The 17,496-nt window shown below is 44.0% G+C and overlaps 1 protein-coding gene across 7 annotated transcripts in view; it reads right to left on the reverse strand.

The window, feature by feature from the left end:
• ARHGAP26 (Rho GTPase activating protein 26) overlaps positions 1-17,244 on the reverse strand; it is a 204,773-nt gene extending 187,529 nt beyond the window's left edge. For 3 of the 7 annotated variants that reach the window (XM_053376698.1, XM_053376697.1, XM_053376696.1), the window contains exon 1: positions 16,296-17,241. In XM_053376698.1, the coding sequence (XP_053232673.1) occupies positions 16,296-16,449 (154 nt within the window). In that variant the 5' untranslated portion in view covers positions 16,450-17,241. Of the gene's footprint in view, positions 1-16,295 lie in introns of all 7 variants that reach the window. The other 4 variants (XM_053376700.1, XM_053376695.1, XM_053376699.1 and 1 more) reach the window with 3 other exon arrangements.
• Positions 17,245-17,496: the final 252 nt, after the last annotated feature.

Consider the following 17,496-nt stretch of genomic DNA (forward strand, 5'->3'; position numbering starts at 1 on the left):
TGCATTGCAACAGTTGGACTATATGACCCTTGGGGTCCCTTCCAACTCTGTGATGCAAAAGAACTGACACAAGAGTTATTTTCCATCTTCCCACATCAAAAACAAAAATACTTTGGATATTAAATATTACAGATTACCTTTGCAGTGTATTTATGACAGTGGATACAGCTGACAAATATTGTAGACCCTGCCACATATTTATGGAGTTGAGGCATAATGCCCAGTGATCAGTATATTTGACCCTGCTCTATTCAAAGGGCTTCTTCCGGAATACAATAGTTTCTTGCCTTTCAGGAAGGAACCTGATTAAGAATTAACACTCCTTGCAAGCTTTTGACCAAACAGCTATGAACAAAAAGTCAGATTAGTATTATGCAAGTCACAGCTGATGCGTAGTGAACTTTGCAATGTCCACAACACCATCATAACCAAATAGGGATAGAAAAATCTCTCTCTGAAGCAAAAGAATCTAATACGACATATTACTCTAGGACAACAGTATTCCATGGCAAAAGTTCAAGGACTGAGAATCTGAAGAAGCTGCTAAATAACCTTCATGGTTTGACAGAAAAGTTTGCAAAATTAAATGCACCACAAGCCAGAAAGTAAGCATGCATATAACACTAGCTTCCCATGAAATGTCCCTTTCTAAAGGAGCTGGCTCATGATGTTTCTGTGCGTGGGGTTTACTGGGGGTTTCAATCAGCACAGCTGACTCAACTCCAACTTGTTCACAGCCAGGAACCTGTGGGAGGAAGGTTCCTATATCCTATGCTTGAGCACGAGAGGCAGTTCCAAGATTTTTTAAAAAGACGTTTTTTAGACATCCAAAGGAAATCATGCTTTGGTCCAGAGAGGCAGATTCCCAGCATCCTGTTTTTAGCCCTGCAGTTCCTGGTTCCTATAAGAAGCAGAACTTGAGCAACCCACCTCAGCCAGCGCGCGCGCACACACACACACACACACACACACACTGCAATCAGTACCTCCAGCGCAGCCTGGTGCTGCAGGGAGTGTGGGTCAAGAGTTGCAAGACTCAAGCAGATTAAGGGGACATTTCACACATTACAACAAGCCTGGCTCTGCTACCAGGTGTAGGTACAAAGGTAAAGGACCCCTGGACGGTTAAGTCCAGTCAAAGGTGACTCTGGGGTTGCGGAGCTCATCTCGCTTTCAGGTCAAGGGAGCCGGTGTTTGTCCACAGACAGCTTTCCGGGTCATGTGGCCAGCATGACTAAACCGCTTCTGGCGCAACGGGACACCGTGATGGAAACCAGAGCGCATGGAAACGCCATTTACCTCTCTCCTGCAGCGGTACCTATTTATCTACTTGCACTGGTGTGCTTTTGAACTGCTAGGTTGGCAGGAGCTGGGACAGAGCAACAGGAGCCCACCCCGTTGAGGGATTTGAACCACTGACCTTCTGATCGGCAAGCCCAAGAGGCTCAGTGGTTTAGACTACAGCACCACCCACGTCCCCCGTCTACCAGGTGTATCCACACTGAAAGATTAAACCAGTCACAGTTCCCCAACGAGCGTTACCTGCATGACAAAAACAAACTTACGTGTAGGTATTGTAGTTGTGTGCACCTAAAAACGTGCCCTGTGAAGGGGACCTCAAGCTTTACGTCCTGGCAAGGCAGGCCTCATCCTACCACCCACCTGCTTCTCTCCCCCCCCCTTGTGATTTTAAGTATCTCTGTGGTGGTACCTATATGGAAAGAGTCTGTACAAACAAATCCTTCTCATCCCAAGCAACTTTCAAGTCCAGTAAGCAGCAACCTTAGTTAAAAGGAGGAAATCTTCTGCTACATTTTCTGGCCTCTCCACCTTCCGCTGCCTTTGATGATGCCCAGCTACCAGTGAATTTCCCTCATCACCAGCTGCAAGTTTAAGATAAAATAAAAAGCTCTCACTGCTGAAACTGCCAAATATGAGGTAATTCTTCCCCCTCTAATAAGCCTCCCCCCTCCTCCACCCCAAGAGACCAGATCCAGCTATTTCTTCTTATGTTAAGGCACTAGAAAGGATGCAGAGTTACAATTACAGGCTGTTAACAGGATGATTACAGGCTTTTTTGATTAGCTAATAACCAATCCCAGTAGAAAGGTACATTTATATTGGCAGTTCCTCATATGACCTAACGCTAGAACTGCCCTACCACAGTGGGGCTTGAATACATCCCACATTAGATGTGTATTTTAACTACTGAATAGAAGCCTGCAAGACTTGTAATCCCCTGAAGGCAGGAATAAAAATCTCTGCTACAAGTTGGAAGCACAGGAAGGAAATACTGCTGCTGCTTGACAAAAGCTGGGTGTCTGAAAAGCCACCCGTCATCTATCTCCAGTCAAGTCTGCACAACCAAGGATTGCAGGATGCTAGAAGACACCTTAAAAGTGGCTTCCCTAGGACAGTGGGCAGTTGCACGTACTAAGCTAAAGAAAAAGGCAGAAGCATCGGCTTTAATACTGTGATACAGTACAATATGCAAAGGGCTTTATACAGTGCTATTTTTCTACAAAAAGAGGTACTGGAACTCACCATGAGCTCCTCCCTTGTTCTCTTATAATGGCAATGGCGCCCACCAGAGAGGTGTCAGAACTGAAGTTCCTGGGGGGAAAGCCCTGGCTTTATATGAGAAACCAGCTTGCACACAGCTCACCTGCACACTATCCATTTATGGCAGTTTTATACGAATCCTGGGAACCGTAGTTTGTAAAGGGGGTTGAGAGTTGTTCTTGGACCCCTTCACAGCACTATGACTCCTTTCTGTGTCACTTTCTGGCAAGCATTTTCCTGCCTCTCTAATCAGGGTACATATATACTTAGGTAGGTGGCCACTTCATCCATGTTTCCAGTGGATTCTGGCCCAGGAAAAAAACCTATGTCACAATATGTGTTGCTGATTTCCTGGAAAAGACACACATAAAAAAGATCCCTTTGAAATTTGGTGCTCCCTTCCAGCTGATAAAGGCACCTCCAAGAGCAATGCATCATAACATTGGGCAATTAGGATTTAATTGGGCAGAAAAGACCATTCTAATGATTCAGTTTTCCCATACTGTACTCCATTTCTTTGTAAGTCTACATCTGTCCTGCTATATAGCCAGGGCAGGCAGGTAAGCACAGATGCATCATTTTAATTCCCCGCAAAGCGATGCATTTATCTTATCCTCATACATTTATATAATATATATTGAAAGAGGGACAACCAATCTTATTGTTCTCTTAATGGGTATGGGCCAATTCTATGAAGGCACTTAATACTCCACACTCTCAGGGTGAGGGGACACTTCACTTAAGCCCACTCTACAGTTTTGTTTTGCTTCTAAAAGGGATGAGAAAATCAGTTCCTGGCACGGGACCAATATTGAAAAAAGAAAAAAGGATATAGCATCATGTCCCTACTATTTCACTGAGAGTAGCTGAAGAGGAAGCTCCGCCAGTAAAAATGAGGCAACTTGTTTTTATTTAAAAGCAGAAGTGAGACGAACCAAAAAGCAGGCACATACAGTACCTATCACCACCTCCAAAAAACCCCCTTTGTCTAGAATTCATGTTGTGGTTATGTGGTATGGACAATATACACCAAAGCCCACAAGCCAGCCATCTATCTAGATCTCACTTAAACCAAGAGAGAGTATGACTCCCAGGACCAAAACTACTGTGCATCTCTACACGACCTCCAAACATATGACAATGCATTGCTGGTGGAACTCAATGACATGGACAAGTGTATGTTCAAAAAAGCGAATGCAGCTGTAAGAGTAAGATTAGGGAACTGGCTGTCCACCCTCTGCTCCCTTTGCCTACACACACCCTCCCCATTCTCTTCTGCCACTCCCAGCTTTTTCCTTCCACCCAAATCATGCTCCCAGAAGATAGATAAAGCAAGGGAGGGGAGAGGCAGGATGTGTGGTTTAAACCCAGGGAATCAAGTGTTGTTTTTATTTGACGTATTGTATATGAACGGTCAGTGTCCACAGTAACAATAATTCATGATCTATTTCATTTTATATGTATAAGTGTTTGAGTATCTGGGGATACAAGTTACGTTCAGTTTGGGGGAGGATGGACTCAAATCTAGAAAAGGGTATGCTATAATAAATTTGTTAAAAGGTGCCACAATATTCCTTGTTGTTTGTGTGTACTACATAAACCTTACCACATTAAGACAATGCTACCATAAAATTAAAGTGTTAGTCCGACACAATACAAGCTTTCCTCCTAAGTTTTTTTTTAACTCCCATGAAACTCGTTAACAAACATTTTTATTAACTGCCAGAACTCTTTTATCATCTGAGACATACTTTTACAAAGCCAGACTTGCATGGCACACAACCCACAGGGAGGAAATGGCCTCTTCTTCCTCGACTGGTGGCTAACCAGTGACAAGCCTCAGCTAAGTGGGGTGACAGGCGGACAATTAAGCAGCACTGCACTGTGCCATAAAGGATGCAGCCAACCCACCTAATACACTGCCTAGGGATGGCATGAGGTTTCAAAGAAAATGTGGCAGACAGATGTAAGAGACAGCTGCAGAAGTTCCAAAGACATAGCCCATGTAGTGGTAGCAAAGCTCAACTTTTCATACAAACTATTGTTTTTAAAAAAGAAAGGGGTGGGCGACAGAAAACAGCATTGCACTTTTGGAGAATGTTTGTTTGAAGCCCTCTGTTATTCAGGTCAACTCTTCTTGCTCCCACTTGCTGACTCAAAACTTGGACTCTCGACTTGGGTGCTGTGATTAAAAAGCTTTATTCCAAAAATCAGCACAGCCTCCCAACGAAGGCCGAGCTACAAGATCATAAGGTGTGGCAGAGCTCCACAATACATGGCTGGGCATAAGCTAAGATGTTGTTCCAACGCTTGATGTGCCCTCTAAGGTCCCCTTCTGAAGAGTAGGGGGGCAGGCATTTATGCAGTTGCTTTCCTGAGTATCACGACTGGGCAAGCAGGCACTCCTACCAGTAGGCAGTTTTCAAGGTCTATTCATGCCAGCATGGTCAACTCCATGTTCTTGGAGACAGAGGTGGAGACAACGGGACAGGCTCACTGTCTGATCTACCCATTGGCTCCTCACTGGTAAGGGGAGGTGCTGAGTCCATGCCGATGGCAGTGACATTGTGCTTGGGATATACTATGATAGCAAGGCAGGCCACTCTTCTGAAAGCCCTCTCAGCACTTTCTCCAGATCCAAGGGGTTTGGGGAGATCTTCTTTTTTTTTTTTTTTAAATAATATTTATTAGCATTTTCAAAAAACAAACAAGAACAAAAAATAAACAGAACAAAAGAAAAATACAAAAATACATAACAAAATTAAACAACAAAAGAAAAATAGAAAAAACACATAAAGTTATCGTTCTTAACCTTATTTCTCAGACTTCCTCACGCCTCCCCTTCTTGTATTCCAATTTAAGTTGTCAGTTCAGCAAGTCCTTAACTTATTTCTTTACCTTAACTTATACATTTATTCTAACATACCATTTTTTACTTTACTTCCTTTTTTCCATTTCCTCCATTTATTTTTAACAATCTTATTTTCAATTAATTTAAAAAAGAAGAAACCAATTTTACCTTATTTAAAACACACATCAATACTTATACCTCATTAACTATTCTTAGACCTTTTTCCTAAAGTCGACCAAAATTTCCCTTCCACGATTTACCCAATTTCCTTACCATTAATTAAAAGTAAAAAAAGAAAACAAATTATCCTTATGTGCCCTTTGGATTCCCAACCTCTACCCACCCTTTTCCCGGTTCCAATCCCCGACCAATGTCCATCAGTCTTTGTGTTATTTATTTAACCTGGAGACCTCACATCTGAGGCCCTTTTATCTCTCTCAGTTCCTTTCTGCCGGTCTCTTTGATGGTCCTTAATGTTAAACCCCAAGTCTCGAAGGGGCACCGGACCAGCAGAGTCCTTGTTGCTTCCAGCCAGTCTTCCATACTTAAAGGCAAAGCCTATGGGGGGCTCCAACTTTTGTTTCAAATTTCTTACAGATCCAGATGTCCCCAAGGCTCCAGCTTTCACCTTCCGCAGATTTATAATCCTCAGGTCTTCAGATCTCCTCCAAGGGAGATCTCTCCATTTTCCAGGCTCCCATTCAGACCAGGCTTTCCACATCCAATTTTTATTATCCTTTTTTATCATCATGTCAGGCCTCATATTGTAACTCTCCTTTAGCTCCTGCACGTCTCCTGCTTCTCCTTCATTTTCTTCAAAAACAGCACCTTGCTCCATCATTTCTGCACTTTCAGTTTCATTTATTTGTTCAGTTGAGTAGGCTTCCTGTTTCAAATCTTTATCCAGCTCAAAACTGTTGTTTACTGACCGGTGTAGTAGTGATATCTTTGTAGACATAACATTGTATTCATCTTTCAAATTTCCCAAGAGAACGAGCGCTCTGTCCAGTTCTGCTTGGAATTTACATACTCCAGTCATTTTTGTAGTGTAGTATCCCTATTACCCCTCTAGGGGGATTTTAGTTCCTTAATGTTCCTTTCAGCTCGAAACCAAAAGTCCAGTTATTTTGTATCAGCCCTCGTTGTTTTCAACAAAGTTATACCAGATGAACCCACAAAAACAGCAGAAACAATGTTCTCTTTTTCCAGCTGGCAACTAGCTGACTAGCAGCTCTCTTGACAGCTGTCAAAATCTTCCATGCAACAGACTTTCTCTTGGGGCGTTCCCGGGTCTCGGGGGGGGTGAAATTCCAGTCCCCAAATTCTTTTTATCCTCCAGTAAATCCTTATAGTGTCAAAACCGTGAAATCAAGATCTTTTCACTAGAAAACAGGTTCTCTCGACCTTGGTTGCCCAGTCCTTTGCTTTAACTTGTTTACAAAGAGGGGGGGTGACTTCCTTTTTAGCCCCTTCCCGCTCGTTCCAAATTCAAAATTAATTTTTTTTTTTTTAAAGTCCCAATCTCCGTATTACTCACGGGTTAGTATTTTAGAGTCCAGTCGATCTTGGAAGAAGTTGGCGCTCTCTGTCAATGGCTTGCGGCTTCACTCCGTAGGCGAGGGAGTACTCTCAGCACCACGCCTCACCCTGCCTCCGTTCCGAAGCCTTTAAAAAGGCTCCGTCGCGGATTGGGGGGGGCGCAAATGGTGCCCGCCGAGTCTCTGTGTTCACAGGCATCCGCGCCTGTGATTTTAAGGGTCCCCGCTTCGCCGCAGCGGCCAGACCCAGACGCTACGGAGCCGATTCCCTCCGGAGCTCGGAGGGAATCCGCCATTAAACAATGGCGCCAACCCGGAAGTCGGGTTTGGGGAGATCTTCAAAGCAGGAAGCTTACAGGTGGACCAAACTCAGCCTAGTTACCATCCCCTCCCTTTCGGCTTACCTTCCTGGCCTACACTGATAAAGTAGTTCAGGAAGAGATGGAAGACAGGTATAGATGAGTACAAAAAGGGGTTGCTGTGGGACCCAAGCCAAAAGCCACAACTGCAATCTTCCATTACTATGAACAGAACGAAAGGGAGACTGTGGAGATTCTGGTAGAAAATTAACCCCATTCTCAAATCATTGACAGCTATTACATAACGTGAAGCCAAGGTCTTTGAATGTAATCTATATCCTTTAAAGCCATTTGCCATGTACTCCTCTGGGATGCGCATTGCAACCTACAGTTTTGCAATTCCAGCACAGATTTGATGTTGCAACTTTCCTTTCCCAGCATAATTTGTGTGTATTTCTTTTTTCCAAATGCACATCTGCATTCGCTCCTGAGTGTCCATCACAAGACTGCATCCTGTATTACTTGCAGAACTCACCATCACTGCACCACACACAGGAACAGGGCGGAATGGACTTGCCGACTCCCCTTAGGCCTTGTGGAACTTTTATCAACTGGCCTTAAGCAGCAGCAAAAGTTACATCTAAAGCATTGCTATGCACTCATAACAGAATACGAAGCATTATGTCAGATACGGAAACTGCTCAAAAAGGCTTATGCAGGACATGGCTGTCAGGTTCTCTTTACATAAGAATATACTTGTTGGGGAGAGATGGGAATAAAAAAGAAAACATTAACGTAAGGCTTATGGACCCTAACAAGCTGTTGCAATGGCAAAGCAGCCATTAGACCAGACCTCCAAAACTTGTGACCCACCAAACCAAAGACAATCCATCAGCCATAGGGCCTCCTTAGTGCTTGACAACCTCCACTACCTTTGCAATCTTAGACAAGCAACAACAAACAGAAGGTTTTGCAGCTCCCAGTGGACTGCCTACCATACATGACTAGCTACAAGTTGTGCAGGCCTGGGATCGGAGCAGGCACTCGTGTTCTCTGCTGACACAGTGCTGCAATTTGTGGATTATTATAGTGAATACAAAAAGGAAGGTTTGCGAATCCTTAAAATCCCATTATTCAGAAAACCAAGGAAAAATGCTACCCTTTGATGATGATGAACTTAGAACAGGTGGGAATTGTGCATGCAAGGTGTTAGGGTTTTTTTTGCTGTAATACACAAAACCTGCATAATGGTTCATTCTCATCTGTGCTAACCGTCACCCACATATTCAACAATCAGTCGTAGGATGGAATCTAGCTAAGCATGAACAGCAAAAGATAAAGCAGAAGGGGGGGGGGAGAAATGTAGCATTATCAGAGCATAAAACAAATCCCTTTAATCTAGATCAAAATTAACCCTAGTTGGGGATGAAGCTTAAGTCTGCACTCATAGGAAAGGCAGAAGGAATGGTTTGATTTTAAAACAGCAGCAAATACAAGTTTTAAGAAGGGGCTTTAGATGTTTAACTATCATAAGAATTAGGTCAGACCCTTGTCCAGTTTACCACACCGATTATCTAGCAAGCTTGGCAGGATCTGAGCAGGAGGTTGTGGGATAATGGCTCCAAGAACAGCCTAGTTTCATAATGTGACATCTGTAGACATTCGCAGTTCAAACTGCCACCATGCAGATCTGCCACAAATTCCAGGCAGGAACAGTTCAAGCAAACACAGTTTGCTGGGTGATGATCTTGCCTTGCCATAATGGTCTGTGACACAGCAGCATGGACCTCCATCCATGCCTTATACCTGGAACCTTGATTGGCACATACATGGATGGCTTCTCCTACTTGACTTCCTGTGCACTTGAGTGCAGAAAAGAGATTTGAAGTCTTCCTTTCTGAAACAGTACTTAAGACTATGATGGAGAACAATCCATCAGGAATCTGCTCTCCAATGGAAATTCCCATCTGTGTCCCATTTAATTCAACAGAACATTCAATGGAAAAGTTTCCAGTGAAGTCAGTGCACTTTCTATTCCTAAAGCACAGAAGAACTGGCTGCTGAGTTTGGACCAGTTGGTTTTAAGGCTATTAACAGAACAAGCATCTGCCCTGTACATTCACATTCGGCTCTGGGCATCTTATTCCTTCCCACTGCCATGCCAGAACTTTCATTCTTGTAGATACAAGGCTAGCAGAACCTGGTCTTGAAGGATAGCTCTGCTTCTTTAATAGTAGCATGTGTGCAAGTCAGTGCAATGTGTTCGGAAACTTGCTGAGAACGGTGATGGAAGAAAATATATTTCCCCCTTAAATGTTAAAAATGCAAAAGCTTTTTTTAAAAAATAAAATCTGGAGTTAGCAACTGCATTAATGCAGCAAAACTAGATGAAAAGACTAGATGAAAGTATTTGGCTCCTCATTGTCATTTGGGCAGAAACGGGCAAATAAAGTTGTCATGGAACTTCCCTATGAAAAAAGGTTACAACATTTAGGCCTTTTGGTTTAGAAAAAGGGTTAAGATGCAATTCTAACCCCTGGCAAGAGAAAACAACTGATTAGAACTACTTCACTCCACCAGTGGAGATTTACCATGGAACATTATTTCATGCAGAGGTTTTTATTCTCTCCTGATAGTTAGCTATGTGGAAACCTTCAATTTAAACACAAAAGTACTTGTGCAAACTAGTTTGTGTGTTAAAACAGCAGAATGCACTACAAAGGACTGCAAATCTCACACCCAAAAACATTCAAAGTGTAAGGGGGGGGCGGGAATCAAGGATAGAATTCAGTGTAGTGCTCAGTGGAGTATGTGCATAAGGAACAATGTCCAATCATGAAACAGGACTTCCCTCTCCCTCCCTTCTCCTCCTCTCCCATGCCCCTTAAACCTGATCTGGGGTTTCTCCCAACCCTCCAGAGCAGATTTAGAGGGTGCAGGGGACACTCAGAGACAAGAGATGAGGGAAATCCCATTGCATAAGCAGCCCTCATTCTATGTACACAACAACTTAATTGAAACCCACCCCTACTGCTGTAATGTATTTAGCTGCCACCTGTTACACCTGATGCAGAGATGCAGCAGTACTGCCTGCTTTCAGTGGAGCACCACCTTGTGTTTCTTCATGAAACTCTCTTTCAGACATGCTCTTCTGCATTGGAGGTAACCAACAGTGCAGAAATCCAAATCCCACCTGCTGCAGAGACGAAGAAAGTTTATGAGTGGGTTGACGGCTGGTTGTTTGTTTGCAGCATGAACCTCCATTCCTTAGAGAATGCAGCTGAGGACAGGAGTTCCCCTTTCTTCCAAGGGCAACAGCGGCCCTCCCAGGGCTCAGGATCAGGACTAAAATTTCACACCATTTATACTGGCATGTATGGGTGGGCAGACTTTTTGTGGGCTAGTGACTTCTACAAGGTCATCTGCAAGTCTGGAGCAAAAATAATGTAATGTGCGTGCATAAGGCAACATCTGTTTCATAACAAGCCCGGCTCTTTACGCATTTCCAATGTGGCCTTTGGGTGCTTGACTGAGTTGCCCAGCCCTTTTTTAGACTGTTCCCTGCTGCTGCTTGTCATATTTGTTAATCTTCAACACCCACTATTCACATTTCATCTCTGAGTCTCACTTGGAGCTTAGCATTTGCAAAATGTTCTAAATAATTTACACATGTCATTATGAGCAAAAGAAGAAGGACATGTGTTGACAAAGAACAGGCCACTCTGAGTATCAAGGAAGTGATAAATGGAGACGAGAGGAAAATGCCACAAGCCCTATTATTTAAAGGCTGCTCCTTATACATCAAACCTCAGTAAGCCTTAAGAAACATCCCTCAATGCAGATACGGCAACTCATACACTATTTTTAAAGTAATTTGACTGTCCTGTTGGTTCTCTGCATCTTGGTTCATCAGGAGCTGTTCAATGCAGTACTTGTATTATCTTGGAGGAAAAGCACTAACAAAGACAAAAAGGATAGTAGTGGTACCTTGGTTTGCAAACTTAATCCGTTCCGGAAGTTCATTCTTAAACCAAAGCATTCTTAAACCAAAGCGCGCTTTCCCATAGCAGCGGGGAACTCAATTTACACTCAACAGGAAGCGGAACATGTTCTGCTTCCAAGGCAAAGTTCACAAACCAAAACACCTACTTCTGGGTTTGCAGTAATCTTAATTCAAGTTGTTCATAAACTAAGCTGTTCTTAAACCAAGGTACCACTGTACAGCTCATATACAACAGGCTTGTCCAACCACACTAGAAAAGCAGAGCTGTGAGTCAACTTCATTCCTAATTCAGCCTCCACATTCTCACTTTGCTTAATTTGTGGAGACTATGTCATGTCATAAACAAGAAATCTTAAGAACTGCCAAGATAGCTATATGTCTCATCCTCAAACACATCAGGGCCTAGAGAGAGAATATATTGGGCCTGAAATTCAAAGGACAAACAGTACTGAACTGGTAGGATGCTTGCACTAAATTCTATGGCATCGAGTCCAGATTCTTGGAGCTCTTTGAATCTTGATTTTCACACCCAGAAATTGGGGTTTGCCCCCCACCCCCATCTGACTTTTGGGACATGGGGGACAAGTGGAATATCTACAGAAGGAGAATACTCCTGTACATTAATAAAAGGATAAACATTTTAGGGTTGTGTTTTATTCTTAGGTTTGGTTTTACTGTTATTCTTATTCTTACATTGTGAGTCACTTTGAATTGGCTTCATGTAAAAAGTGACAAATAAATATAATTATTAAGAAGAATAAAAATTAAATAATGAATAGGGTATTTATGCAGATAGTTCCAAGTAGAAGAGAACTACAATTTGTAAAGTTCCAGAATGCTCCAAGGACTTTATTAGAACTGCAGTCTCATCAACCAGACTATTTCAAATATCACGAGTTTTATGTCCCATTATCTTACCAGAAAGAATTCTGTGGAACTGCAGGCAGTTTATGCCACAATAAGATGCTAATTCTAAACCAGATAGCAATCTCTCGCATGTGGAAAAACACAAAGGCTGCGATTATACTGCTGGTCACGAGCTGGCGAAATTGTGGCTATGTTCTCCATTCAAAATATAAAAAGACAAGTTCAAAGTAAAATTCTGAACAGGCATGATCAGGACCTCTATGAGGAGATTTCAGATGAAGAAAGCAGCACAGTGCTTGCACACTTCAAATGTGACCCGAAAGTGGGAGGAAGGGTCGTGAAATAAACTTCACAGCTACAGCTGGATGCTTCTGAGCAATCCTACAACTGCAATCCCAAAGAACGCAGGCCATGAATAGTCAGGCCAGCTGCCCTCCTTTTTGGATGAGCAACTCAATGCATGCTAGTGGGAGCCAAAAATAAGTTGAGGCATGCAAAGCTCCCAAGCTGCCGTGTCAAGTGGGAATGCAGCATCATGTCACGTGGCAGCATCTTGATATCTGTCAACACAAGGCTTTGTCCCAAAGGAACCCCTGCAAAGCAATAAAAATAAAAGCATACATCTGTTCAACCAGCATGACTGGAAGGTCTCGGAAACAGAAGCTAAAATGAAATTAAAGGGGCTCTTGGAACTGTGCTTTCAAAGAAGTATAGAAATAACCGCATAGCTGAACCCAGAAATGATTTCATAACTGTCGAATTTATATTATGCCACACCCCCAGTGCCACACATTCACCTGTACTCACTAGACTCCTACACAAATACATTGCACATTTCCGCCAGGTTAAAGGATTGGCTGATCCTTCTGGCCCATCCCAAGTAGGGATGAGCCAAATGGCAGCCAGTCCCACACAGGCTGATGGAGGGGGCCCTCTCTGTCTCCCTCTGGTGCCGTCAGGTGGAATGGAGACAGTTCTGAGGAGGCCCTAAAAGAGTTACAGTGGTACCTCGGGTTACATACACTTCATGTTACATACGCTTCAGGTTACAGACTCCGCTAACCCAGAAATAGTGCTTCAGGTTAAGAACTTTGCTTCAGAATGAGAACAGAAATCGTGCTCCGGCGGCGCGGCGGCAGCAGGAGGCCCCATTAGCTAAAGTGGTGCTTCAGGTTAAGAACAGTTTCAGGTTAAGTACGGACCTCCAGAACGAATTAAGTACTTAACCCGAGGTACCACTGTATAGCAAAATACTTGAACTGCTTGCCTTAGCCTAGGATGCAATCGGCAGCAGAAACAGCAGCAAGTGAAGTTGCGTAGTATTATTTGGTTAGCCAGCCATTAATGCTGCACACCTATCACATTACCAATCAATCACCATACTCTTATAAATACGTCAGCACAATAATGGCCCCCACAAGATTACAGTTGGTTTGTTTGGATCTCTGTTTAGGTAATAAAAATGTCAACATATTGGCTTGGATCCTAAATTAACTTAAGGAAGTTCAGGCCACACCTCCCCAAAGGTGCTCTAGAGAGTGGGGGCTGCGGGGGGGTGTGCTTCTGAAAATGCACAGAGAGGGTGGTGGGAAACTTTCCTTCCATGAGCTTCCTTAAGTCAACTTCTCTTAGAATGTCAAGTATGGCTTTGAGCAAATTCCTCTACTTTTCAGCAGCTCCCCACATTCTACTCCACAATCTTCCAGAGGGCCTTTGGCAGAGGGGTGGGAGTCTATCCTTCCTTCCCACTGATAGGTATAATACTGGTCCAACATACAAGAGTAAAACTCTAGTGAGATAACTGATACAACTTCTGTAACTTGTTTTCCATAAACACATGGAGAAAAACAAACGCAATTGACTCAAATGGTCAAAAGCCCAATGGTGTGATACATACGTTCTCCTTAAATATAAGAAACTCCAGATTCCATGGACTCAAAGGAATGGAGCCATGTGAGGGGTAAATCAGCATCAGAAAAAAATGGGCAGGGCAAAGAGATGTAAGGGAGTCTCTCCTATCCAACCTGTAATCCTGCTCCAGGATTTCATTCAGTAACTTGGAGTGTACAGATGTACACACTTCTACAAAATCAAGGCCAAGGTGTATCAATACTATTGCACAGTTTCAAAGTTACTAGCTAATAGAAAGTCATCGCAGGCATAGAATACCGTTGCCAGTCTCTAGTTTTCAAAAGACTTCATTCCCAAAAATCAGACTTCCCAACAGGTTGGGATTTTGCTGGCTGCAACAGTCAGGTTCTACCACACACCTTTATCTCAATGGGCTTAAGTTCAACAATTGAATTCAGCAGGATCTATATAAGATTACGACTTTGCCTACAAGGAGACTATTTTATCGCTTGGGGCCTTCTGAGCAACTCTCTCAGGTAGGCAGGTTCTCCTGTGCCTTGCCATACACATACATTTCCCAAGAATGCTATGTCATTATCAATGACAAGCAAGTGAGCACAAACAATGCCAGTGATGAGACAGACAAAGCCCTCAAGGCTTGTTTAGTACAATTAATTCTTTCAAAGAGCTCATCATAGGAGTGCAATTATTTGCCTTTGGCTCACAAAGAAGCAGACCAAACAGCAGGCCACCACTCAATACACACTGCTGGACTGCTTCGGAATGAACCATTTCAGCAGACACGTACGCAAATTGTGTCTCAAGACCATGAATTCAAAGGCTGTGTACACACTATACCTTTAAAGCACATTCAAAGCTCACTCTTTCCTACAAAGAATTCTGGGCACAGTATTTTACCTCTCACAGAGTTACAATTCCCAGCAACCCTTAAACTCCAGCACCCAGAATTATTTGAGGGAAAGTATTGTGTACATGAATGCCTCTGGAATTTTGAAGAAAAGGGCAACAACCATAGGGAGTAAAGTTATTCGGGGGACATGGCCTAGTAGCATTAAAGAAGATGTTCTTAAGTGTTCTTGTTCTTAAAAGTTCACACAATTTAGATGCTTACAAGCTAGTACCATTGTTCTGCTAGTTTTCCATTCTTGGAAATTAACAGATAACCCAAGTGATTTTAAGATTTCCATGGAAATTCCAAGTGAGTGCACATAACGCCTGTAACGTTTGTTTTCCTGGTACTCTGCCCTCCACCATTCCGCAACAATATCCTGTGACTGAAGAATTTCAGATGCAAGGACAGCTCTGCCAAGTGCTAGAGACAGAGTGAAATACAACTGTTTTTAAGCCAAACTGCCCAGTCTATAAAACAGCAGTGGGAAACCTTGGGGTGGGGGCCAAATGCAACCTTCCAAGCCCCTCTTCCTCTGGCTCTTGGGGCTGTCACTTAGGCAATACTCACAAGGAGCCCCACTTTGCACCCTTCTTGCGTGTTTTTGCCTGGCAAGAATATGCCCTTGAACTCCAATAATGCCATTTGCTTTCCTGAATGAGGATGGAGAGAGGTGGGTGCACATGCAAGTAGAAATCTCTTGCTGGAATGTAGGCTACTGTACATTCACACCCACTGCTCCTTCCAGGTTTTCCCCTGGTCATGACCACCATTGGACTATGACCCGCATAAGGTTGCTCAATGAGGAAATGTGGCCCTTGAGCTGGAAAAAAAAATTCCCCCATTCACCATCAGTTCTCTTTGAATTGTTATACACACAGGCCTTTCACTTTCACAAAAGGGCCAGGAGGAGTCCAATGATCAGTCAACAATAGCAGACATGCTTTTAAAACTATATAACCAAAGCAAAAAAGCCAGTTAGTCTACAATCAGACTGCTTTTTATATAATGCCACTATATAACGAAAGGCTGTTCTTATCTTCCCTCAACACCTGTGCACTGTGCACATGCTCAGAGATTCACATTAATACTGCTGTTCCTAAGAGAAGCATAGCCATTAACTATAGAATATGAACTCTCTCATTAGGTTTGTAGTCTGGTATTAAACAGCCAGATTTTCTCTGTCCTCTGTGGGGGTTTTTAATTGTTTTTCCACATGCTTTTCTCTCTACCATGCTTCTCTCTCTACCTGTGCTATACCAATGCAGGTGAAATTTCAAGGATTCTAATACTACTGAGTCAGATCTGATTCACGTTTTCCCTTTCAGATTTAAGACACCATAACAACCACAACCCCTTCATCATTCCCCCTTGCCATTCAGACGCCTGACACCACAGGGAGATTGTCACTCACTCTTAAGGGCTGCAATGAGCGACTTCCCATCTTTTATGAGCTCCTTGATGAACTTGTTGGTCTTGTCCAGTTCAGCTTCGTGAGACTTCAGCCTCTCTCGGAACTGAGGGCTGTCCAAACAGCAGTCACTAAATTCTAAGGCAGGCAGACCCATGGTTCTGGGGTGGATGTGTGTGTCTTTTTTTCAGAGCCCTTCCAAAACGAAACCTTTTGCAAAAAGCTAATCAGCTGGAAAGAAGCAACACACAGGGAATGAACCGTCCTTCCCAAAAGGCTTCAGAAACAAAACAAAACAGCTTGTAAAAATTGAAAGTATATGCAGTTCATTCAACAAAATTAAAATATTCACCCACTGAGCGAGCAGCCTTTATTCTGCTCTCCCGGGAGGTCAGATTTTTCAGAGCCCCCGGAGGCAAAACAATTGAAATGATGATGGTGATGATGATGATGATGATGATGATGATGAAGAGCAAGCAGGTCAGGCAAGGTTTTGCACCGAGGAGGAGCTGCTTCAGATGCCAGGGGGAGAGGACAGGAGCCGTTTGGAAGAGGGGGGCGGTGCTGCTGCTGTGGCTGCTGCTGCCGCCGCGGTAGTAGTAGCAAATGCCGCTGCCGCCGCCGCCGCCCGAGGACTGCTCATGGCGAGAGCTCCCAAGCACGCTGCAAATTCAAGGCGAGGCGACCGCTGCTGCTGCTGCCGGGTCCTTCTCTGCCTCTTCTCCCTCGACCCGGCCAATGCTGCTCTTGCTGCCCCCGCCGCGTAAGAGAAGAGCGCCCGGCAAGGTCTCTCGCGCGGCCTCTAGCAGCGGCTCCTCAGCTCAGCGCAGCCACCTCCGACGGCATCCGGGATCCGCCGGGAGACTCCACTTCCCCATTGGAACGCGGGGCATCTTTTTTTTCCGACCGCGTCGTCAGGAGGCGGAGGGGGGGCGGTGTTTGGGTTTTGTTTTTTTCCCCCTCTCTCTTTTCCCCCCATTCCTCAGAACGCAGCCCCGCCCCTCTCGCGCCCGCCGCAGCCAATCAGCGCCGCGCCTGCTCGCGGGGCAAAGAAAAGGGAAGGGAGAAAAGATGTCCCTGCGATGACAGGCCGGCGGGGGAGGGCGGGGCCAGAGTTCTGTCAAACCGCATGGAGCTCCTTGTGTGTGTGTATATATATGTGTATGTGCGCGTCCTCCCACCGCCGCCCTCGCTCTTTCCCGCC

This window comes from Podarcis raffonei, chromosome 2 (assembly GCF_027172205.1).
Source record: "Podarcis raffonei isolate rPodRaf1 chromosome 2, rPodRaf1.pri, whole genome shotgun sequence".
NCBI lineage: Eukaryota > Metazoa > Chordata > Lepidosauria > Squamata > Lacertidae > Podarcis > Podarcis raffonei.